The 24,442-nt window shown below is 39.7% G+C and overlaps 1 protein-coding gene across 2 annotated transcripts in view; it reads right to left on the reverse strand.

The window, feature by feature from the left end:
- The window catches only part of LOC127570606 (doublecortin domain-containing protein 2-like), a 131,760-nt gene that overhangs the window by 90,540 nt on the left and 16,778 nt on the right, over positions 1–24,442 (reverse strand). Inside the window, exons 3-6 of one of the 2 annotated variants that reach the window (XM_052016314.1) lie at positions 16,950–17,026; positions 13,452–13,583; positions 6,619–6,765; positions 3,755–3,809 (exon numbers count right to left, since the gene is read on the reverse strand). In XM_052016314.1, coding sequence (XP_051872274.1) covers positions 3,755–3,809; positions 6,619–6,765; positions 13,452–13,583; positions 16,950–17,026 — 411 coding nt within the window. The remainder of the gene's footprint in view (positions 1–3,754; positions 3,810–6,618; positions 6,766–13,451; positions 13,584–16,949; positions 17,027–24,442) is intronic. The other variant, XM_052016315.1, reaches the window with a different exon arrangement.

Raw genomic sequence — 24,442 nt, forward strand, 5'->3', positions numbered from 1 at the left:
AAAACAATAGAGACAGTTCATTGAGATTAAAAACACCGGACAGTCCCAATACATGTCGACAATAGCCCATGTTTTCACAGATGCTATTGAGGGGAATTCTTTGTAATTTTTGGCACAGTTTTCTGCTGCAAAAATGGGTGGACATTGGTCACAACAGTCACTTCTTTCATTCCGTGCTATGCCACACTTTGTGTTCCGTATAAAACCACCCAAATCATTCATTCCCTTCTCAAGTGGCAAAATGTGGCCCACACTTTGTACCGTCATTGTGTGTGGCACTCCAGTTATGTACCTAGTCTATTCCAGCAGCATCTCCCAAATCCACAACCACTACCACCTAGAAGAACAACGGCACCATGTGCAAGGAAACACCATCACTTGAAGGTTCCCCTCCAGATCACATATCATCCTGATTCAGAAATATATTTCCAGACCTTCATCATCCCTGTGTCTATATTATGGAACTCCTTTTCCAACAGCCATGTTGGAGTACCTTCACCAGAAGAACTGACACCTTCTCAAAAGCAATTAGTGATGGACAATAAATGCTGGCTTTTGAACAAATAAAGTATTCAGAGTAGTTGTCAGATTTTATGAAGCAGTTGGTCAGTCTTTGCTCATTTAGTATGCACAAAGCACTCAAGTGGTGGGGGCCAGTGGGGTTGGGGGGAGGGGGGTGTAGGATGTTGTGACTAAAACTGGGCAGATAATAAAAGACCAATGTCAAAAAATAAGTGGATTTTCCAGTCTGCGTTGGAACCTGGGCACAAAAGTTTTTCTGAACCTGGAAACTTGCAGAAATAATGGAAGGAGAAAGACCTACATTTTGATCCAAACTGTTCCACAAAGGCCTGCTGCCTTATGCATTTCACATCATTCAATGGCAGGCTTCCCAGAAAGGGCAAAAAACAAAGCTGTTAAAAACACAGGTCAAAACAACTTCATTAGGTAACTGAAGCCTTTGGTCTGCTGGGCCTGTTTTCTGGAACACCTTCCTTCCTGAAACCCTTCCATCTCCTTCTCCTCGTTTAAAAAGCATCCTGGTAAACAATTAATTTTCCTCTCATTTCATTCCTCACCCTCCTTCTACAATCCCATTTTTTTTATTATTTTCCTCTCTGATAGCCATTGTAGGCTAAACGCACTACATGAATTGCTTCTCTGATCCTCACTCAGCAAGATTCTGAAAGGGAATGTTGTACAAGATGTATATTCATGAGACTTATTAAATTTGTGTCAAAATCTAAATTGGTTTTCACAAAAACAGAGTTCTCACTTAAAAAACATATTGAAATTAATAATGTTTATTATCTAAAAATCATAGTCAGGTGGAAGAAAGAATGTGTTGCCTGTAATTTTATATCACAAGCATGGTGATCATTTGATCTCTGTTACTTAACTGGTTGTGTTTGTTGACCCAGAACCACACAGCACGTACAAACTACCTGTCACCATTCCCTCCCTGAGTCTTTGAAGCTGAACAGTTTTATAGTTCTGGGTTCTTTTAATGTTAAATAAATGTTGGCTATAGTCTAAGTCTATAAGATGCAATTATTAAACAAGTTCAAAATGTGACATCATGTTTGCTCTAAAGCTTGACTGCCCCGTGCCTTGTAGAAATAGAAGCAGGAGTAGGCCATTTGGCCCCTCAGGCCTCTTTCACCATTCATTAAGTTTATGGCTTTCACCTCAGTGCTGCTTTTCTGGACTAACCCTATGTTCCCCTAACCCTAACATCCAAGAACCTATTGATCTTTCTTTTGAATGTAATCAGCAGCAGAGCCTCTAAATAGATTAAATATGTTTTAAGCAACATTGGAATTTTTTTGAATGTCAAAAATATTCTCAATGTTTTGACAGTTGTCAACGTTTCTCTTGGCAATTTTCTTCCCAGGATGCAGGGCCTCCCTGCCAACATTTGTGCTACTGTTCCGAGATCCGCACAGAATCAGTGCAATCTTTTATTGCCGATCAGTAGCAGCTGGGCAGCGAGGACAATGCAGAGTAGAAATATTTCCTTGCATGTATGACAAAGAACAGACACTAGAGGACAACAGAGTTGTACAGTTGAAGACACAAGAGACTGCAGATGCTGGAATCTGGAGCAAAAAACAAGCTGGTGGAAGAACTCAGCGGGTCAGGCAGTTGCTAGAGACAAAACACCTGCTCATTACCAATACTGAAAAAAAGGTTTATATGCTTAGAAATATCACAGCAATTAATGCTGCCATCAGGCAGGGTTTAATACTTCTTTTCTATCTGGATTGAGTGAGGTCCAGTGCCGAAACAGGATGAATTATGGAGCTTGAAAGCAGCCAAAGCACAAAAGTCACTCTGCTGTTTAGGTTTATTGAAGACTTTGTCAATGATTGTGAGATAGAATTCAGAGACTCACAGCAGACTAGCATAGACTGTAACTCCACACCTCTTCTGCCTCTTCAGCATCTTTTACCCCATGTTGAAGAATAACCAGTCTGTCTTCAGTTAGAAATTCGGTTCCAGGAACTTTTCTCCTCACACACATTTTAAATCCTAGAGCCATATCCTTATAAGTCACTGCTAAACTAAGGTAACTGCAACTGTGCACTATATTTCAGTCATGGTCTCAACAAACACTTGTTCAAGATTAAAATAATCTTTCTACTTGTAACTAAGTGAACCCAAGATAAATACCACCATTTGATTAATCTGATTATATTTATATACAACTCAAAGGAGAACAAAGTAGTAAAACCTAGATTGTCCTCCTCAGAGCCAAGACGGTCAAGGGTAACTTGACTGAGATGCTCTGAAGTATATGAAGGGTTTTCATAGAATGATGAAGGGGATAAAAAGGGTAGACTGCCAAGGACATGCCAAAAGAACTAAAGGAGATACAAGAGTTCTCTTCCCTGCAAAATGAGAATTTACGATCAGGAACTCCCTGCCTGAAAGGGTGGTATCTGTCAATGCAAATGCAACTTTCAAAAGAGAATTGCATACATGCAGTGAAATTGTGCAGAAACAGGCAAGTCCAGCTAGCCAGCATTAATGACCCTGTGCTCATGCCTCCTACCACCCTCTTCAGCTATACCTATCAATTAAACCACACTGTTCAGATCAATAGTCCTCCACATTCTAATCAAACCACTCCCTAGGTAAATAAGTTTCTCCAGAATATCTGAGATGGACCATCTTGATTTCCATCAGAAATAGAAACATCCTGACGACCACCCTATCAAATCCTCCACAATTTTTACTAACTCACCCTTCAGCCTTCTCTTCCAGAAAAATGGCACAAAACTTCTCAAATTTTCCTGATGAATATATCTACTCAGCTTTAATATTGTCCTTGTAAATTGGTTTTGCCCTTTCACTATTCCTTCCACATCCATTTTATTACTGCAGAACAGGTTGCTGACAGCACTCTCACCATCATCTTACCAATCTTCCATACAAATTCAACATAGCTACTTTCTTTTCAGCTAGCAAATTGGTTACGTGTGGAAGTTGGTGGGCTGGAGGCAGCTTTGCAATGCATTGTCGTTTATATCTCCTTAATCTTCAACCTGTTCCCAATCCCACAAACTCACAGAAATTAAAAGCCACACCCAGTGGGTTTGAAGATTATAGCTTCGGAGCTATTCCTAAATATTTCTCAATTCAATAGCAATGTTCAATCACCATTTTCTTTTAATAAAACTATGACAAAAAGAAACGTATAACTCCACCGGCACAGTAATTGTGATACAACACAAGGAACAAAATGACTCACATTTTCTTTATTCTTCTTAGAGCCTGGAATTGGAGGAAGTGATGCAGCCTTTGATCTAAGATGGAAAAACAAAAACAAAACTCTTAACTCTTTGTGCTATTTTAGTATGGAAATCACGGTCAAACAAGGCCATTCAGCTCACTGTGTTTACATTACCCCTGCTTTAAGGAGCTGGAGCCTCTTGTATGCCATCCCCTGACCTTGCCTTATATTTTAACAATATTCCTTTTCAAACACTTTTCTGGCTCCAGCTGAACAAAACAAATAATCCTGTCTCAATAGTTTCTTGAGATGAAGTACTCCATGTTCTCATAAGGTATAAAATTAAATAATAAGGTTCAACTACTCTTCAGTGACAGTCTCACACAGGGCATGATCACTTTAAATGATAAAGAATCAATGGAGGAAGTGAAAAAAATCAATTTTCCAAGATGATACCAAAACTGGGTGCAAATATCAGGAATGGCTGAACAGGAGTTCTTTTCTCTGGGAAAGAAAAAGTTTAAAATATATCTCAATGGTGATTTTTTAAATTATGGATTTATTTAATAGGGTAGATACGGAGCCTTGACTCTGCTTCTGGAGGAATCCCAAGTTGCTATTAAATACAAGTTAACAACTAAGAAGTTCAATAAGGAACTTCTATTTTATGAAATCAGGAAGATGAGAATGGGAAACTGTCCCACGCATTTGGATAAGAACATGGATAGGAGGGGTTTAGGGGCCAAATGCAGGAAAATGGGACTAGCCTGATGGACACCGTGGTTGGCATGGACAATACAGCCTGTTTCCGTGCTGTATTGCTCTACAACTCTATGACATGGAACGGTTGGGATAAGTAACAAAGATGCATTTGAGGGAAAGCATAATAAATATGTGAGAAAGGAAAGAATGCAAAGCTATGATGCCCTTTGACCCGAATTAAGCTAGGAGAAGGAAAGTGAAGCATGTAGACCAACATGGATCTGTTGGGCAAACTGGTCTATTTTATACTCCAAGTTCTATGTTGCTCTATTTGAAAATGTATACAATAAGATTGCATGTGAATCTATCTTAAATGTAACAATGCTTATAAATATATGCCAGTTTGAAGCATGGATTGTAAGTAGCCATGGTAAGGAAGCTGTAGCATTCCGTAAGGGTTTGTACGGGGCCAGCTGTGAACTTGCAACAAGCTGACATTAACTCCACTCACTGAAGCTTTGTAACTAATTATCTTGCCAGGTTTCATAAAGTGGAACTTTTGCATTGAATATATGAACATAAGTAAGCCACTCTGCCTCTTGAGTCTGCTCTGGCATTCAATGAGATCGTGGCTGATTTATTGTAACTTCAACTCTGCATTCCCACCTATCCCGGTAACCTTCCTGACTAAGAATCTATGTACCTCTGCCTTAAAAATATTCAAAGACTCTGCTCCCACTAGCATCAGAGGAGAGTTTGATGGATATTGTATGGGAGGCTAATCCTGGTCACAGCCTCCTGTCAGACACCTTCTGGAGACATCAACTTGGAGGAGAACCAAAGATGACTCTTCTGTTATACTTTACATACCAGCATCTCCATAGATCCAACTATTAAACAGGAGATCACAGGCTCCACTTTCAGTTACTTGGACTCCACTGTATTTCTTCCAGTTACTTCTTTTCCCAACTCAGTGCATGGAAAGGTTGATAAAGGACTGAGAAGTCCCTATGTCCTTGGAAAAGTTGAAGTAAAGATTTCCCCAGGGTATATGCAGTTGTATTTAAGTGGCTGTATCGTTTAACTTCAACAAGCTGCATTGTTTAACTACAAGGTGCTATCTTTTAATGACTGACAGTGCCTAGGATTACTACTCTAACCCCTCATCCTCTTCCCCTAGCTTTCTGGCAATTCTAAGTACCAAGGGTTAATCCAAAGCAGGTGCCATGAAGTCCAGCCTTGCACAATTTGAATCCAAACAATCCACCTATTTAAACTGACCACCATGCTGTGGTATATTTCAGTGACTGCAACACTGCTACATGACACACAGCAGATTACTATCAACTTCCAAGACCTAAATTTGTGTTGTTCCATCTCATTCTCAGTTATGGACAATAAATCTTCCTCTGGCCAAGAAGCCATGGTAGGGGAATTCCCCTCCACAGAATACCCTTTTGCAGTACTTTGCCTCTATGTCATACTTCTGGTTGGAATTCAGTCCCAAATATTTCAGTCAATTCCTTTCAGATTTTTAGATTGAGCTGACAAACATATTTTTAGAACTAACACAGTTAACATAGAACATAGAACAGTACAGCACAGGAACAGGCCCTTCGGCCCACAATGTCTGTGCCAAACACGATGCCAAATTAAACTAAATCTCTTCTACCTTCACATGATCCGTATCCCTCCATTTCCTGCATATTCATGTGTCTATCTAAAAGCCTCTTAAATGCCACTATCGTATCTGTTTCCACCACTACCCCTGGCAGCCCATTCCAGGCACCTACCACTCCCTGTGTTAAAAACCTTGCCCGACACATCTCCTTTAACCTTACCCCCTCTCACCTTAAATATTTGTCTTCTTGTATTTGAACTTTCTACCCTAGGGAAAAGATTCTGACTGTCTACCCTATCTATGCCTCTTTTTATAAACTTCTATCATGTCTCCCCTCAGCCTCCGATGCTCCAGAGAAAACGATGCAAGTTTGTCCACCCTCCCCTTATAGCTCATACCCTCAAATCCAGGCAGCATCCTGGTAAACCTCTTCTGTACCCTTTCCAAAGCCTCAACCAGATTAAATTGGACTAATGACTGTGGATGTAAATTATAGAAATTCAACTATAAATTTGATTGCCTTAATATAGTATTTAAGCAGGGTTAGCCTCAGCCTTACCTACTGGTTCTTCTTGGACATGATTTACTGAAAATAAGTTCATTGTAGGGCAATTTCTTAAATTTATCTCTTCCCACAGCAACATAGTATCCTCCATTTTCAAGTTCCGAGCCATCGTTGATGGACCTTCCATCCAATGTGTGAAGCCTAGAAGAAATTTAAGTGCAAGCAAAAAATTATCATATTGAAATAAAATTCAGGAGGATCAGAATATAAACCATGTGCAACTTCTTCAAAGTTTGCCTTGAGGTACAACGAAATTAATAATAGTGGCAATTTTGTTATTAAAAGCATTGGGATTAAGGGTTCAACCAAGCCTGTGCAATAATAGCTTCAGCATTCAGCTGCTGCTCATTCAGTTCACATGCTGTGGTGGCAATGAAATTTAGAAACTTATAAATCTGGAAGTTTGTGGTCAGGAATTGATTAAAATACACTTGCATGAAACAAATCAATTGGCTATTCAAAAAGGTAACAATTTTATGCAACACCTGGTGGATCTTTCCACGAAGATCTTTAATGTTTTCTTTGCATAATATTACAATTAAGGTTAGGGTATTTACTGAGTATATGTTTATCATTAGTTAGGAAATCAACTTCTATGTGATTTTGTAACCGAAGCTTGAGTATCCCAGTAAATCTTTTCTTTTTCAATCTTTTTATTAAATTTCAAAATAATACACATAGCAATAGTAATTACACACATGGTATGAAGAGATCGGGATTACAATAATAACAGTTGACATATACAAACACAGGGAGTAAAATATATAATCTGAACCTCCCAATCTCTTACTAAATGAACATGATACAAAAGAATTTGAAAAGAAATTTGATTATATGAAAAGAGAACTCAAAAATTAAAAAATAATAATAAACAAAAGCAAACCAAAGACTTCAAAACAAAAAGCTGGACTGTTATTTCTTCGGTTGAAAAACATTATTATGTCGTTAGCTCTGCTCCTCTATATTCAAGTAGAAGGTTACTGAAAGGGATTCGAAAAAGGTCTGCTTACACCATATGGAAATACTGAATAAATGGACTCCAAATTTCCTCAAATTTAAGCGAAGGATCAACAGTACCACTCCTATTTTTTCTAAGTTTAAACATGTTATAGTTTGAGAAAACCATTGAAATGTGGTAGGAGGTATAGGATCCTTCCATTTAAATAGAAAGGATATCTTGGCCATTAATGTAACAAATGCAATCATACGACAAGCTGAAGCGGTGTATCGCAGTAAATCAACAGATCACTTTGCACCGATGGCCTTTTTTCAGACTTTCTTCTAGCTTTTATTGTCATGCCTCTGAGTGAAAATATTAGAGTCATAAAGTCATAATGAGATACAGCATGGAAACAGGCCTTTTGACCCACTAAATCCATGCCGTGAATCACTACCCATTTACACCAATCTTACATTAAACTCAATTTTTTTTTATTCTCCCCACATTCACATCAACATTCCCCAGATTCTTCCATTCACCTGCACACTTGCGGAAATTTACAATGGCCAATTAACCCACCAATCTGCACATCTTTGGGATGGGGAGGGGTTGGAAACTGAGCACCTGAAGGAAACAGGGAAGACGTACAAGTTTCACATAGACAGCACCCAAGGACAGGATTGAACCCAGGTCTTCGACGTTGCAAGGCAGTGTCTCTACCAGCCATGCCACTGTGTCACCCATTAAACAAGGACTTTATATTGCTTTGGGACTTCAGTGTATGTGGCAACATTCTTCTGATCTAATCTCTTCTGTTTCTAAATTTCCTTCTTTTTCTCAAAATGAAGCTTGGCTTTTTCTTTTTGCTTCCCTTCCACAGTGGCTGTGCTTGCCTGGCATTTCCAACCAACTTCATGAACAAGGTGACCAAGAGGAACAAACTTTCAAGTTGGCTTCATATGTGAGTTTGTGCTTGCATCACAAAGAATACAACACAAAAATCCAAATGTGTGCAAGCTTGCATTTTTGGCTCTTAATTTTAGTGTTAAAATATAAAGATTATTGAGGTGAACCTTAGCCACTGTCCTTGGGTCAATGTTTTTCTAATATTCTACTGATGAATCATTCTACATTTGTTGACCTAAAATTTCTCATTCAATTTAGAAAAACTGATGTTCCACAAAAGGGAAGAACAAATGACTCTGAAGTACAATTTTGCTTAAGAAAAAAAAACTTTTACAGTAAAGTGCAGGGCACCATTGAATGCACATAATGTGTTTTGGGTGTGCCTTGTGTCCCTGAACTGAGAGAGGTTCGATCCCCTTAATTTGCAGCTGGTTTATGACCAGAACCAAATGTGGATCAATGGCCAGTATCCCGGCAGTAGTCACAATGCAGTTAATCTGTGGAGACCCTCTGTGGTCCGCGTATGCAGGCTTGTGAGGTATGGTATGATGTCTTTTTCTTTTCAAGAGTGGCTGTGACTCCCTGGTATTTCTAGCCAACTTCATGAGCAGGACAACCGAGAAGGGCAAGCTTGTGAGTTGGCTTTAGATGTGAGTGTGTACGTATTGCAAGTGTGCAGGGATGCTGTGAAGCATATTAACACAATGTCCATATCAATCCATATTGATTTTCTCATCACTTCTCTGTACTGAACTGCATTTGCCTGCTGCTGCCCATTTCATCACACTACCTGTATCACCCTGAAGCCTACAATTTGTAGATGGTGATAAGTTGCAGCCTTCAGGATGATACACACAGTGTGGTAAAGCAACGGAAGCATGGTTCTGCCAAACTTTATATCACCTACAAACAAACCTTATAATGCCATGCTCTATAATAGAAATCTCAGGTCATTTATTTAAAATTTAAAAAAAAACACCCAGCCTAAAACTGACCCTCAAGAAACCCACAACAACCTTCCCTACTACAAATAGCAGAAAATTCTAGAACTGCTCAGCAGGTCAGACAGCGCTGTGAATAAAGAACATTTCAGGTGTTCAGATTTTCACCATTCCCACATTAAAGAAGAAACATAGTTTGCCTTTAACAAATCCATGCTACCAGTCAGTGTCAGACAGTCAGGATTCATGACCTATACATGCCACACCTTCCCACTTAACATACAGTTTGCCTCTTCCAATTATTGGCCAGTTTCAGCCCCAGTGGAATTGAAGAGTGGCCATGCGAAACTGATCATTCACAATGGGTCCCCATCAAATAGTTAGAAACATGTTCATGGCCATTTAGTTTCCCACCGGGCATGGACCCTGTAGCAGGGTCCTCAGAGGAGTCGGAGGGCCATGAGATAGGTAAAAGAGAGTCTCCTTCATATGTCACCTTAAGCCTTATCCTCTGGCACCCGCTGAGTATGATGTTCATCTACTTCCTCTTCCTGGTGGAGGTTGTCAGACTAGAAATGAGCTGTCCTTTTGGTTAGGTTGTGTAGGATACAGCAGATGACCTCAAAGCATGAAACTTGCTTTGGTCAAGTCTGGAGGTGCTAACAAAGATGCATTCTGAGGAGACCCATGGAATCTCCACCAGTCTCCTGGCTCTCTTTTTTTTTAAATTTACAACATGGTAACAGGCCCTTCCGGCCCAATGAGTCCACGTCGCCCATTTTTAAACCCATACTAACCTACCTGTACATCTTTCACTGCAGTAACACACAGATGCAGTGACTGGAACATGGAACTGAGTCAAGGCCAAGGAGGAAAGGACAGCCTTTATCTTCCAACATCCAGTGCTGCCTCCAAAATATTGTAGGCTTCAGAGATTTCCTAAAAATAAATGAGTCTTGCAAGCTTCCTGGACACCTGGCAGTATCTATGAGAAATCCTCCGTATTGGTCAACAACAAGAACATGTTTAGGGATGGTTGCCCTAGAAATTCTTGGTGAGCTCCTGGATTCTAAAGGGGAGTCTGAAGTGGTAGGGAGTGAGGAGCAGGCAGCAGGTGAGGAGGTAGGGCATGTGTATGAGAGGCCTTCCTGCTCTCTCAGAGTTTTAGCTGCCTCTGATTTCCAAACTGCAGCTCCAACCCATGTTGCACAACCAATAGGGCAATCACATCAGCCCCATGTCAAAGAACTTTTAAGTATAAAGTGACAATGGACCTAGGACATGTTGCACAAGTCATAGCATGTGTGTTCCATGTACACAAAATGTGGATTGCCTGGTCCAATTTCCAGAGTAGCACACTTCAAGCTGTTACTGTGTTCCAAAGAGATAAACAGCAACTTTCCAAAACCTGGTGCTGTAAAAGCCAACACCACACCAAAGACCTTCAAGACAACCCACATGAATCAGGTAATAATGAAATAACTGGTGTGTTTCTATTCATTACTTCAATGAGCTAATCATGTGACATAGCTCTGCAGTGAACAATTCTTATATCATTAAATGGCCAGGTTAGAGACAAAACTCTTTCTTCTTAGCCAAGGGTTGACAGGTTAATTCTTATCTCAACCTCAGCACATTAAATAAGCCTTTAAGGAACTAGTTGCAACAAGTATTGTCACTTTATCTTACAACCTCTATCTTGGTGGTGACTATTTCACTGCACTCCTTAAAGGATGAGGTTATCATCAAAATCTGATCTCCATAACTATATAGTACAAACGTTTAGAGACTTGCCTTTACCCTGCCAAGATTTCACGTCATTTAAGTAGGTTAACTGAACAAGCAGTATCTTACAGTATATTAGTTAGACATGGGACCTCTATTGAAATAACCTCACATCTGAGACTTCAGATCCCCAAGACTGTGAGGAAGACAGTTGTTTATTGTAGGACCCATCAATGAGAGCAGTACAACACACCGGCTATGAACAAAACACCATCAGTACAAGAGTACCAGCAATTACCCTACACTGCCACTAGCATTCTCAGTAAGTTGCTCACCTGTAAATGTTATCCATTCCAAAAGAGATTAATTCATTATCTATTTCTGAATAGCTAGATTAATTTAAAAGTTGCCACCAGAATTTGAGAGCCAAGCAGTGCAGCACAAAAATTTTTTCTTGAGACTTCACTCAAGTTAAAATGAAATTGGATTGCTGCACTCTTAAAAACAAGCAGGATGTAAAAACAACTATCAACGACTACACTGGAGAATCATTTGAGGCTTCCTTTTAATAGGTTGTGAAAGCTTGAAGCCGTTTAATAAATCTGTTCATTTATCTCCTCTCTCCAATAATGTAGACAAAATCACTGCTTAATGATTAACTACAATGGCTACAGTATTCATCACTATTCCATCTTCACAACAGTATTATGTTAGTGCGCAGCAACCAAGCAAGCTTCACATACATTTCTGTCTCCAAAACAAATGACCAAGAAACACTTTTACTTTCCACTTAATGGGACAATTTCCCCTGTCTCTATGATCAACTCTACTACTTTTAATACTTTTCCAGAAGCCCAAGCATCAGGGCCAAATGTTCAGACCTGACAGCTGATACCTATTTACTTCTCTGCAAACAAGAATTTTCATTTCCTTGTGATAATTCACTGAAGCAGCATTGGTCTCAGTAAATTAAGTTACAGGAACAATTGGCATCAACAGATATTCAAGTGCTTCAGGAACCAACTTCTTCCCACTATCATTTCATCCATGATTGCTGAGTGTAGTGTCTAGTGAACAACAGCAGTATCAGAGTTATTGAGTTGGCAACTTTATCTGTTATTTTGATAATTATGACCATTGATGTTGGTATTGGTTTTTTATTGTTACATGTACAGAGATACAGTGAAAAGCCTTGGTTTGCAGGCCATCCAGACAGATCATTCCACACATAATTACATTGAGGTATTAAAAATAAAGGAACGCAGAATATAATGCAACACACAAAGGCACTGGAAGAACTCAGTGGGTCAGGCAGTCTGTATGGAGGGAAATGGCCAGTCTGTTTCACTCCACAGATGCTGCCTGACCCGTTGAGTTCCTCCAGCACCTTTGTGTGTTGTTCCATATTTCCAGCATCTGAGGTCTATCTGCATATTCTCTGCAGAATATAGTGTTGCAATTACAGAGAAAGTGCAGTGCAGATAGACAACTAGAGTGCAAAGGTCACAATGAGATAGATTGGGAGATCAAGAGTTCAAGAATCCATCTTTTAGCACATGAGAGGCCCATTCAAGAGTCTGATAACAGTGGGATAGAAGCTATCCTTGAGCCTGGTGGCATGTACTCTGAAGTTTTTGAATCTTCCGCCCCATGGGAGAGGGGAGAAGAGAGAATGACCGGGGTGGGAGGGATCCATGATTATGTTGGTTGCTTTCCCCAGGCAGCGGGAAGTTTAGACGGAGTCAGTGGGGGGAGGCTGGTTGGCATCTTTTAACTTGATTAGGCTGTGTGTTTGTTTATTACATCAGCAAGGCTCTCTAAACATCACAATATTGATCCGATTAAAAGAGGTTCAATATGAGTATTTTACCAAAACTAGGGACTGAGTAGAATTCTCTGGCAGCACCTACAAGTCCTTTCTTAGCTGTTGGATGAACACAACCAGCTACTAAGGTGAAGGCTCTTTGGAGCCAAGAGCTGCACCAATGGAATCCTGTGAGATTCTTTAAGTCCAACCAATAGGAAAACACACTTTTTACAGGTTCTGGACTGTGTAAGCCTAGTCTGTGGAAGGCATGGTCACCAATGGTGGGGTGAAAAAGTTAGAGATTGTACAAAAAAAAACAAACATTTTGCACTACAGGTTAGTCACATAGAAATTCTTTTGCTCAGCTCATGTTTTTTTTAAGTGTTAAGTCTAAATCTTTGGCCATGCAATATGGTACAGTGTAGTATCACTGCTTGAACAAGGGCATTCCATTTCCCAACATGCCTCAAATTCAGTGCATTCAATGGCTGTCTTCTTTAGAACTTACTTTCTTACAGCTCCGGTTCTAAGGTTCACTTTCTCTGTGATACTGGCAAGGACCTGTTCCCATTGGCCCAGTATTCTCTTTGGAATTAGCAGCCGGATTGCTGGATTTAAGAGGTCTCCATTTGCAATCACACTGTGAATAAACGTGGAATATGCAACATAAGAAAATATGAAAAGGAAGCGGGAGTAAGTCATTCAGATCCTCATGCCTCTTTGTCACTCTATAAGACCATGGTGAAATTTTACTTCTGAGCAACACATTCCAGCGCTATTGATATTGGTTTATTATTGTCCAAGTACCAAAATACAGTGAAAAGCTTATGTTTTGCATGCCATCCAGACAGATCATGCCATACATAACTACACTGAGGTAGTAAAAAGAAAACAGAATCACTAACCCCTTTTTCCCTTGATTCTATTAATATCCAAAAATCTATCGATTTCTGTCCTGAATGTACTCAGCTCCCTTGGGTAGAGAAACTCAAAAGTTAACTAGTCAATGAGTGAAGAAATCTCTTCTTCTCTCTGTCCTGCATGGCCAACACCCTATTTTGTGTTCCCTTTTTCAATCACACCTACCACAAGGAACATAATCCCTGCATATACCCTATCCAACAACACAAGAATCTATGTGATTCAATGAGATCAGCTCTCATTCTTCTAAATTCAAAAGAGTATAGGCCAGGTCTGCTTAATTTCCTCTCATATTAAATATCCACCATCCCAAGAGTAAATCTGGTGAATCTTTGCTATAATCCCTCTGTTGTATATATCCTTCCAGGCACAATATTACAACTGTGGTCCACCAGGGCCCTATATGATTGCTGTAAGAGGTCTTTACTCACTTATTTAAATAAAAGGCTAACACACCATTGCCTCCTTAATTGCTTGCTGTTAATCTTCAATCATTCCTGTACAAGGATACCCAGACCCCAATACACGCCAACACCTTTCGGTCTCCTGCCATTTAAAAATACTCCATTTTTCTATTTTTTCTACCTAAGTGGATGACTTCTGCAATGTCCTTGCCCATTCACTTAGCCTGTCTATACCCCTGCCTGCTCTCTCAGACCACATTTCAATCCAGCTTTGTATCCTCGGCAAACTTACGTATATTGCACTTGATCTCCTCATTCGAATCCCTGATACAGATTGTGAACAGCTGGGGCCCCAATATTTAACCCTGCAGTACTCTGATCATCATAGCCTTCCGACTCGAAAACCTTACTCATTGTTTTCTGTCTGTTAACCAATCCCCTATCCACTCCAGTATATTGCCCTAACACTGCAATTTAATTTTATTCAATAACCTTTTGAGTGGTAACTTCTTAAAGTCCAAATATACAAACATAAACTGGTTTTCCCTTACCTATTCTGCTAGTTACAACCAAAAAACTTCAAATGAACAGAAACCTATCAGGATATTTAAGTAGAAGGGGATACTACCTTTATGCTAAGTGATGAGGCAGATATTCTGGTCATGCCCCAATGGGAGCATCTTTCTAACAGCATGATCCCGGACGCAATTTCCAAACAGCTGGCCAGCCCCCAGCAGATCAGTGACTTTCCTAAGTGGTTGGCCCGGCCCCTGAATTTCACTGAGGTTTCACCGTAGCTGAATAAGAAGGCAGGAAAGAGGTTGGAGGAGGCTGGATAACAGTTGGGCTGGCGGTCAGGAGAGTGTGAAAAAGTACAGCATTTTGCTTGCACTTCTAGGAGTTGGATTAAAAGCTTCCCAGTCCATCTAGTGCTGGGATCATGACTGAAATAACATGAAGCTTCTTGTGCCAATGTGCATCCAGAGGCCCAAAGATGCACAAAGTCAGTCATTAACCAACCTTTACTCACATGAGCCCCCACAATGCTGGATGAGCTTCCCACCATTCAGCCGGCTACACTGCACCAACTCACATAAGTGTTGCCTGGATCGCTGGTGGCGCCGTTTGTCTGCCGACACAAGAGCCAGGAGGTACCCCTGGTCCACTGAGCTCTGCGAGGAACCCACTGTCATAGCAGGGGCTCCTCTGGCTGGCCAGGTTGGCATCCATTGCCTGTTTGACAGTCTTTCGATAGGGAAAGGTGCAGGCAGGTATGGGACCAATTGCTAGATATGCTCCAATACATGGCAAGCTTTCGCCCTCACTCAGCCATCCCACAACTGGCAGTTTTCTTTTCTCGAAAGATGCCTACTATCCACTCATGAAAACAAATATTCTCTTCTACAAACCAAAAGACCAAGAAAGTGAAACCTTGCTGTTTACAAGCAGAAGGAAAATCATTTCATAAACACTGCCTTGATCTTGAATTGTCCAGTGTAGTATGTAAAACAACATCACATAATTCCATGCTGCATGGGAGCAATAGTGTTGTTCATTTGACAAACTCTTAATTGAGACATACATAATCAATGAGTTAGAAAACAAGTCTTATTGAGAAGAGGCAGTGACCTGGTAAGTGAATTGGAGCCCAGTTGCACATAGACACTAGATACTGTGTAACCTGAATTAATATCTGATAGGTTCCTATGATGCACATTTTCATTAAATTAATGGGTAGTCCAAGTAGAAGTTTTTAATTAACTTGGAATTGTAAAAAAGAGAATGAGTAGTTTTGTTCAACACCAGAGTCTTTTTGATGCTCTATGCTATCCCAACTGCTGCAATGTCATTATAAAAATCACAGAAATATGCCATGATAAAAAGTTTCCGTACTTCAGAGAAGTCTGATGGGAGGAGGCATGTTGTTTCTTATCTGGTTCGACGTTGCACATTTTATTACGATGAATGGAGCTATTCAGGAAGCAAGGAATTTTTCTTTGGCCCAAGCAGCTAAAAAATTAAAATGGGTTCTCTTTACACAGCTTGTATTTGTTTTATAATGGGTGGGAGTGATTGGAAACTAAACTTTCCCACCCCAACACCAACCCAGTCACATTTTGCTTTCCTTCTATTTCCTCAAATAATGTACGGTGCATCACTAAGGTTAAATACAAGCTCATGCATTCCCACTTGTTGGATCTCCAATCCAATATGAATATTACATTGTCTAGACTGTAACAGAGCAAAAACTATTTTGCTTTCTGTCATAGATGCATATTCTCCACTAAAGGACAGAATGGGGATGAAGTCACTGTACCACATCAATTGATCACTGGGATAATGTTGTAGCAGGATATTTGGGTAAATTCAGCCTACAGATCAAACTGCCAGTTTAACAGGCAGATGAAATATTTATCTAGGTCCCACATAGGGAAGGACTCAAAAAGGGCCACAATGCAAGAGAGCAAGCGTCATTTAAAACAATATCTGGATACTCAAAGCTGACTACTAGTGGATCTCATTAAACAGATATAAATTTTTTGTCTGGGTGGCAAGTTTAGTGTTGGTGCCAACCCAATATATGATACAAACCACAGCATTATAAAACCTGTTCACACATTTTATTCAGCATTATTCAAACCTAATGTGTATCCCCAAAGCTGACTTAGTTCCACACTCACCAAATAATGCACGGCTCTTGTGTAAGCTTCCGAAATCTTGCAGATGCTATTATCCGACTGTGAGCCACAGGTTTGATCTGAATGAAGAAATTATGGGTAGAATCTATTATAAGAGTGAGTTATGACTTGAAGTCCAAGACACTTTTATTATCAATCCCTCCAACTAAAACAGTACAAGATACCTGTGTTGAAACTTTACTTGTTGAAAAGCAAATGCACATTCAATAGATTTTATGCTAACAATACAGTCTCTTGTCAGGTGAGACCTGCATACTATATTCTAAGAACTTTCCTACTGTAACTCCAACAATCACTGGCAAGTGGGGTGTATGTAGGGGAGTTTGGGGGGTGGGGGGAGGGGGGAGGGGAAGAAAACCATTTTGAAACCAGTACATGATGTGGAACATAAATCACATAAATAACTAAATAGTTGTCTCCCTACTAAGTTTAAAGTATGGTGAGCATGAAGTACATGCTCATTTATACATTGAACTTTCATTACCTGATATACTAAATAATCAATGAACAATAACTATGCATGAGACAGATCTACAAATGCACCTCTGGGGGTAGAATAAGCTTGCAGACTACATTTTGAATGGAAAAGGTTCTAAATTTTATTATATATATCCAATTTAAACATCTTTTCTCTATGTACAGATATGCAGATCTTTCCTAAGAGGTAAGTTGCGAGATGGTCTGATATTTGGCGTCCGATCTAATTTCTGAAGTAGGAAACTAAAGATGAAGAAGCAGTAGCCCTGTGTAACATAGCTGGACTTCAGGTTGTTGTGACACTGGCAACAGCCCTCAGGATAATGAGGAAGGCTCAACATGGAAGGAAGCATTTGAGAAAAGGAAATGAATAGGTTACATATAACATATTTTAGTGATGGACCCAGAGCAAAATGATCTTGCAGTGTGAACATCAATCAGGTGTTTGCCAACATTTTCAGGTGCAATGGGTTTAATACCTACTTCATGAATTGCTATTGTTCACCAGTTATTTAGCCTGTACTGTTCTATCAGGCAGTGGAAATTCAATGTGCAATGAGTATGCACTTCTTGCTCACTATATTGGAGGCTTAGAAGAGGGATATTTACTGGCCATGTTTTTAGGCTATGACTTCCCATTGAGAATAAAAAATAACATCAATTAGATTTGCAATCAAATGATTGACTAACTGGTAGCTAAGAAATATGTCATATAATCTATCTTCATTTACTCCCATCAGAATGAATACATGATAACATCCAAACCACCTTCTAAAAAATTCCAATTTTTTTATCATTTTACAAGCTAAAACCACTTGAATCAAATCTTTTATTTAATGAAGCATGAAGTAGACTTCCATTTGAGGCTCTGAATTTAATTAGCCAATGATGGCTCTGTGATGCACTGTCCCATTGACTAAAATAACCCTTTATCATTAACATCAACAAGAATAATCCTTTTGAAAAAAAATTGCAGCAATCAATGTTTCCAGCCTCAAGTAAGTGCGCCTTGTGTATTTTGAGGAAAACAGGTTTGTGAATAAGTTACAAAAATATATTGGTTTTTAAATCTTTAATTTATGCTACAGTAATCCAATTCTTTTCAAGATAACACTTAAAATTCACCCATTATCTATTTTTCTTACATGAAGTTATGTTTTTATTATATATACCACTTTAAAGCATTTATATCAATTACTGTCAACTTTGACATTATTCCAATTTTGTTTCTCCCATTATTGAAATTGTGCAAATGAGAGCTACAACTTAATATCAGAGGTTCCAAATAACCCCTCACTAGTTCAACCAGCAGTCAGGGAGCCCAACCAACTATCGGGAAGTCTTTGTTTTTAAGTTCTTTCTTCAGTATTTTAGATTCCTCAAGATAACAACTCATTGAGAAGTAGTTGCAAAGCACTCTTCCTCCATTCCCCAATTTGCTTTGTGACTTTGGAGCAATGATCCAGGATCTTGAATTGCATCTTTTTACATCTCAGCCTTTTTCCTTCCTCCCAAGTAAAATTTTCCTTTCTTAGAATGGAGCACAGTGGGTTTCCCAATGTTATCATAATAAAAGTTTAACAGGTCTGCATCAAGCTCCTCATTTAATTAAAGGAACCATCTGAGGCGAGTACATTAAACTTGCACAAATTTCATCCTGGAAATATCTATCCTTGTTCAAATATCAAGCTCCCAAAGACTTTGCACTTTGCAATTAACTGGTATGGAACACTTTTTGCATGAAATATGTCACCTTCATTTTGGAAAACTTCAATTATTTTTCACCCCAGCATGAAATTTACAATTACTGATACATATGTCCAGTTAAAAAGTATGGACTCATCAAATAAATGGGAGAAATTTCCATTTATCAGCAATTTGAGTTTCCCCAGGTTGAACACATGCAATTGAAATAATGCATGGAATGTACATACCAAATGGATATATTTAGATTATGATTATTAATATAATCTGCAGAACAGTTTCTGCCATATTCCAAATACTTGCTTTAATATTTTTGCTGGATGCATTTTGCTACATCAGAACTCTGGACCCTTAAGTTAATTTTACTAGAATATCTTAGAGAGCCTTCAATTTCTGTTGGAGAGTTTCAAGATAACAGGCTGCAGGTGCCAGTATGCAATCATTAAAAGCTACACAATTATATCTTGAGATCGATTGACAGCTTGGCCTACTATTTTAAACCTCATCACAGCAAATTGGAAATTACCGGGAACAATTCTTGAACAAGGCAGTAATTTTAAATCATCCATTTCTGCATCATAAATGAAGCTTAAACGTTAATCACAACAAAGATAACTATTACTGATGTTGGTACTTTACTCAATGAGCTTTTGGCCTACGTTGTGCATTCAGGGCAAACAGCACCCCCACCCCTCCCATCACACACACACACTAACCTGCCAAACAACAGCTCTATGTACCTATCTCTTCAATTCTGGCTCTATCCTCATTCACAAAAGGCCCAGCATCACAGCAAGGCCTCCCAGTTTAAATCCCGGCAGGCTGGAGAGAGAAGCACAAATGGGGAGGGCCAGAACAAGCCTTCCCTAGAAAATGCTGAAAGATCTTTCAACAGCCAGCTAAACCATGTCTCAAGTCAAAGTCTTCAAAAAGTTATGACTGTTCTGAATTCAGAAACATTCAGAATGATTAAAATATTAAGAATGGTTCAATTGTTTTAACAAAAACAATGCATTTAAAAACAATTAAAACATAAATAAAACTACTTTAAAAATATGAACTAACCAAAGCAAACTATGCTGCCTTTCCAGCACTTTCTGATGAATGGAGATGCTAAGCTTTGAGTCTAACCTGGGAAGGGATTTGCTGGTGTATATACCATTGCATGCCCTGGGAAATTGTCACAATTTACCACCCCACCACTGGACTCCATGAGCAATTCAATTTTGCAGCACAGATGAGAAAACATTGGTAAATGGCTTCCACAAAACCTCCATGTTACCACTCATGTGTTCATAGGCAGGAATCCCAAGCCTGGCGGCATTTTCACAAGGAAATGCCAACCATTACACATCCACAAAGTCCAGGACGGTATATATTACTTGTGACAAATTAAACCTTTACAATGTGCTCCCACAATTCATAAGGAATAAGAGAAATATACAACACACAATAAAGGGTATTTGTTAAGTTAAAGGTACAAATGGAAGTCATTTGTTATAATTGAAAGCATCTCAAATGTCAAACAAATTTTCTCCATTAAAAGCGGTGAACCCAGTGTCATAATCTATTAAATGCTGTCTTGAAGCCATATAATAATGCATACATTACATTGTTTTTGGATCAAAAGTCTCAGTAAATATTTAAATGTCATTAAATTCAGATAAATTTATTGAAACTATTCTCCAATAATCAGAGGTTATCAGTTCAATCCCCAAAAAGCCTGTAGTACAAAGGATTAATTCATCATCTCTCTATGAATCATAAAGTCAGATTTTGGTAAATGAGACAAACTCCCTGCACAAATTAAGCTCTCTCTCCCTCACCACCCCACCCCCCCCCCCCCCCCCCCCCCGCCCACCACCTTGCCCAACAGAGTACTGGCTAAATATGTTTTGGTTTGTGAAGGGCATTGTTCCCAATATTTACAGTGCATATCCTGTAAAGTGCCCATAACTCTGATAACCCAATAACATGTTTAAAAGAACCATCCGCCTCACATAAGTGAGCCTTTTATGGTCTGGGTGTTGGTGCACTGAACTTGACTGTCCAGAACCCAATGAGATTCAGACTCCAGGTTATGCTGAATTAACTGGCCTCAGCAACAGAAAGCAGAAGGCACAACAAATGACCCCCTCACCAGGCTAGGAAGGAAACTTTCAAAAAACCCTGGGTTGTTGTATGGAATAGGGTAAAGGCAGGGAAATGGAAGCTGTAAGCTCAGTATACCTTATGGGCAGAGCCCGAGAGGTTGAGCTGAACAGAGGATCGACACCTAAATTAATCACTGCATGGTAAGAGGGCTTCAGCATGGATTTAAATAGGGAAAGGAGGGCGAAGATGTTGATTTCTAAATTTTCCGGACTTATTCTGGGCAAGCAGAAATTCTGACAAGGAGCATTCAGTCTTTGACATTGTGCTGCAAGAGGTAAGAAACCCAGAACTAAAAGGAAAATCTGTGAGGCGGACAGAAAATCAGTTACGTCCTGGAAAGCTGAGCACCACATGAATCAGTGCCTGGGATGACTGTTGCTCATGGCCTGCCTGTAAACCACTTATAGCTTTAGAATAGTAACAAAACTAAGTTTGCAAATGTGTCTAGGTGGGTGAAGTTTCAAATATTAAGGCTGAGTCAAAAACAAAGGAATTTATTTAAATTGGGATGATAAACAGCAAATGGCATTTAATTTTGCATTTATAAAGCAAGGAAGGCAGGAATGGGAAATTATCAAATTATCTATGAACGTGACACAAAATACTGGGGAGTAAGTTCTGGGTATACAGTGGATAGATCCCTGGAATGAACAATACAGTTTGAGACAGCAATAAGGAAAAATGATCAAAGCCAAATTGGCCAAATCCCAGATGATCCCAGAAGGAGAAATTGCCATACGAAGTCTGAGATGAAAGCAACTAGAGTATGGTTTCCAGTTCTTTTCATTACCCTATAGCAAGAGTATTGAAGCAGTATGGGAAAGGGCAATAACATTGTCTAAGCTAAAAGAAGAGGTTGAAACCCCTGACTGTTTCCACATCACTATTGATCCAAGTGGTGTCCCCAAGACACGAAGCGCGAGCCAAATTCATTCCTCAAGCTCCCCTCATCTGGCCCAAATTTCAGTTGTTCCCATTGATTTGTACATGCAGAGAGTACTTTACAGTGCTCTTGCTTAAACCTCCTTGTGCTTATTTAGATTTAACACTTTTTGCCCAAACAGTTGACGAAAACCCAAACTGATAATGCAAGGACATCAGGGATCTTGGTGAGCTATGGGACGAAGAGTTTATCTCCTGAACAAATTGGATTAAAGGATTGAGAAGTAAACAAAGAAAGGAACGAGAAGAATGGTGTATTAGAATGAATGAGTTCAATGACAAAGAGAAAGGGGGGGGGAAGTATTTGAATAAGACAAAGAGAAAAAGATACAGAGAGGAAATAATTGTTAATCTCTCAAAAAAACAATTTATAATGTTCAGGAATAAGACAACACTTTGCTCAGTCTCTAGACAAGAGAGGTTGATTAGCAGCCATTAGAAGTAATCATGTCATTCAAACGGTAATTACAGTGTTAATTAACTTTTCCTGAGTCAAAAGGTAACTAACCTCCAAATCCAGCAATTTCATGAAAATTACACAGAGACGGGGGGCGGGGGGGGGGAGGGGGTGAAATGCCATGTTCATAAAGCCAACAACAAAGCAGCAAAACCAAGCCAGCAATTTGTGGAGAGCCACCATTCACAAAATTTCTATTCCCCTCTCCCCACCATATCCCAAATTTGCAGGCTGATTTGTATGTTAATTATACTGTCAGTGTTTCAAGGAATTCTATCCCTAATTTCCTGACCAGTTTCACCTCCCAGATGTTGAAGAGCAATCCATTCAGTCGTGTTCCCCCATACTTTCCCCAGAGCTCTGCACATTATTTTCGCTATCCAGTTCCCTCTCACGAACCCTAACTGACTCAGTTTCCACCACCCTTTCAGCCGTGGGTTCCAACTCAAATGTTTTTCTCATATTCCCCTTTTTCTTGGAGCAGATGGCTTACCCCTCAGTCTGGGGGCTCCTCTCTCCAGTACAGACTCCTTCATGCACTGCCAAACAAACATACAGGGAGAGGCAAAGGGCTATTAGAAATATATTTCACTATACAGCACTGGGGTCTTCAAGCAGTGCTTCAGATGTCTAATCAGTCTGGGAATGCCCTCCAGTATACTCCAAGAGGGCTTCCTGCTTCTCCATTAACTTCTGCATCCTTCACAATATATAACAGAAGATACAGCCTTTGCCCATGTCCCTGCAGGAGGAAGAGGAGAGGGTGGAGGTGGAGGGAGAAAAGGGAGAATAAGGTGGGGCAAGACAAGACATGATGTCACTGTATGGCTGGTCACCCTCAGGTTCAGGTAAGGATTCCACTCCACTAAAGACTTAAGGAAGGGGACAATATGTGCAGGCAAGCACCTAGCCCTAGACAATGTTCTTACATGGGCCTTTAATGTGGCAAATTACCTTTGTGCACCACAAATGCCAGGTGAATATCAACTCCAGTAAGAATAGACTAAACACTTTCCCTTTGATATTCAATTATTCATTGCTACTATTCAATCCTCCACCATTAACATCTGAAGTATTGTCCTTGACCTGAAACAGGTCATAAGCAGGCACTTCATTAGTCCGTCTGCAAGAGCACATCGGAGTGTGCATATTCTACAGAGAGGGGCAATATCTATCTGGGCAAGTTTTTCCACCCACCTATATGGAAGAATGTAGGGTTGCAAATGGTTGTCCTCTACTTGTCTGGAAGAGAAAATGTACGCATTCGGGACATAGTAGCCCATTTGATTGCCAGCCCCCAACCTTCAACCACTACAAAGATTCACTGCTAGACATCCTCAATGTACTGTGGCTGCAGTGTACATAATCCATAAAATGACTAGCATCAAGTCGCCAAGATTTCCTTGGCAACACCTGAAAAAAAAGACCTCAAGGGCACGTACCACCAGACTTAAGGACAGCTTCTACCCCACTGTGATAAGACTATTGAATGGTTCCTTTATACAATGAGATGGACTATGACCTCACGATCTACTTTGTTGTGACCTTGCACCTTATTGCACTGCACTTTCTCTGTAGCTGTGACACTTTACTCTGTACTGTTACTGTTTTTACCTGTACTACATCAATGCACTTTGTACTAACTCAATGTAACTGCACTGTGTAATGAATTGACCTGTACGATCGATTTGTAAGACAAGCTTTTCACTGTACCTCGGTACAAGTGACAATAATAAACCAA

Source organism: Pristis pectinata, chromosome 5, assembly GCF_009764475.1.
Source record: "Pristis pectinata isolate sPriPec2 chromosome 5, sPriPec2.1.pri, whole genome shotgun sequence".
In the NCBI taxonomy this organism is placed as follows: domain Eukaryota; kingdom Metazoa; phylum Chordata; class Chondrichthyes; order Rhinopristiformes; family Pristidae; genus Pristis; species Pristis pectinata.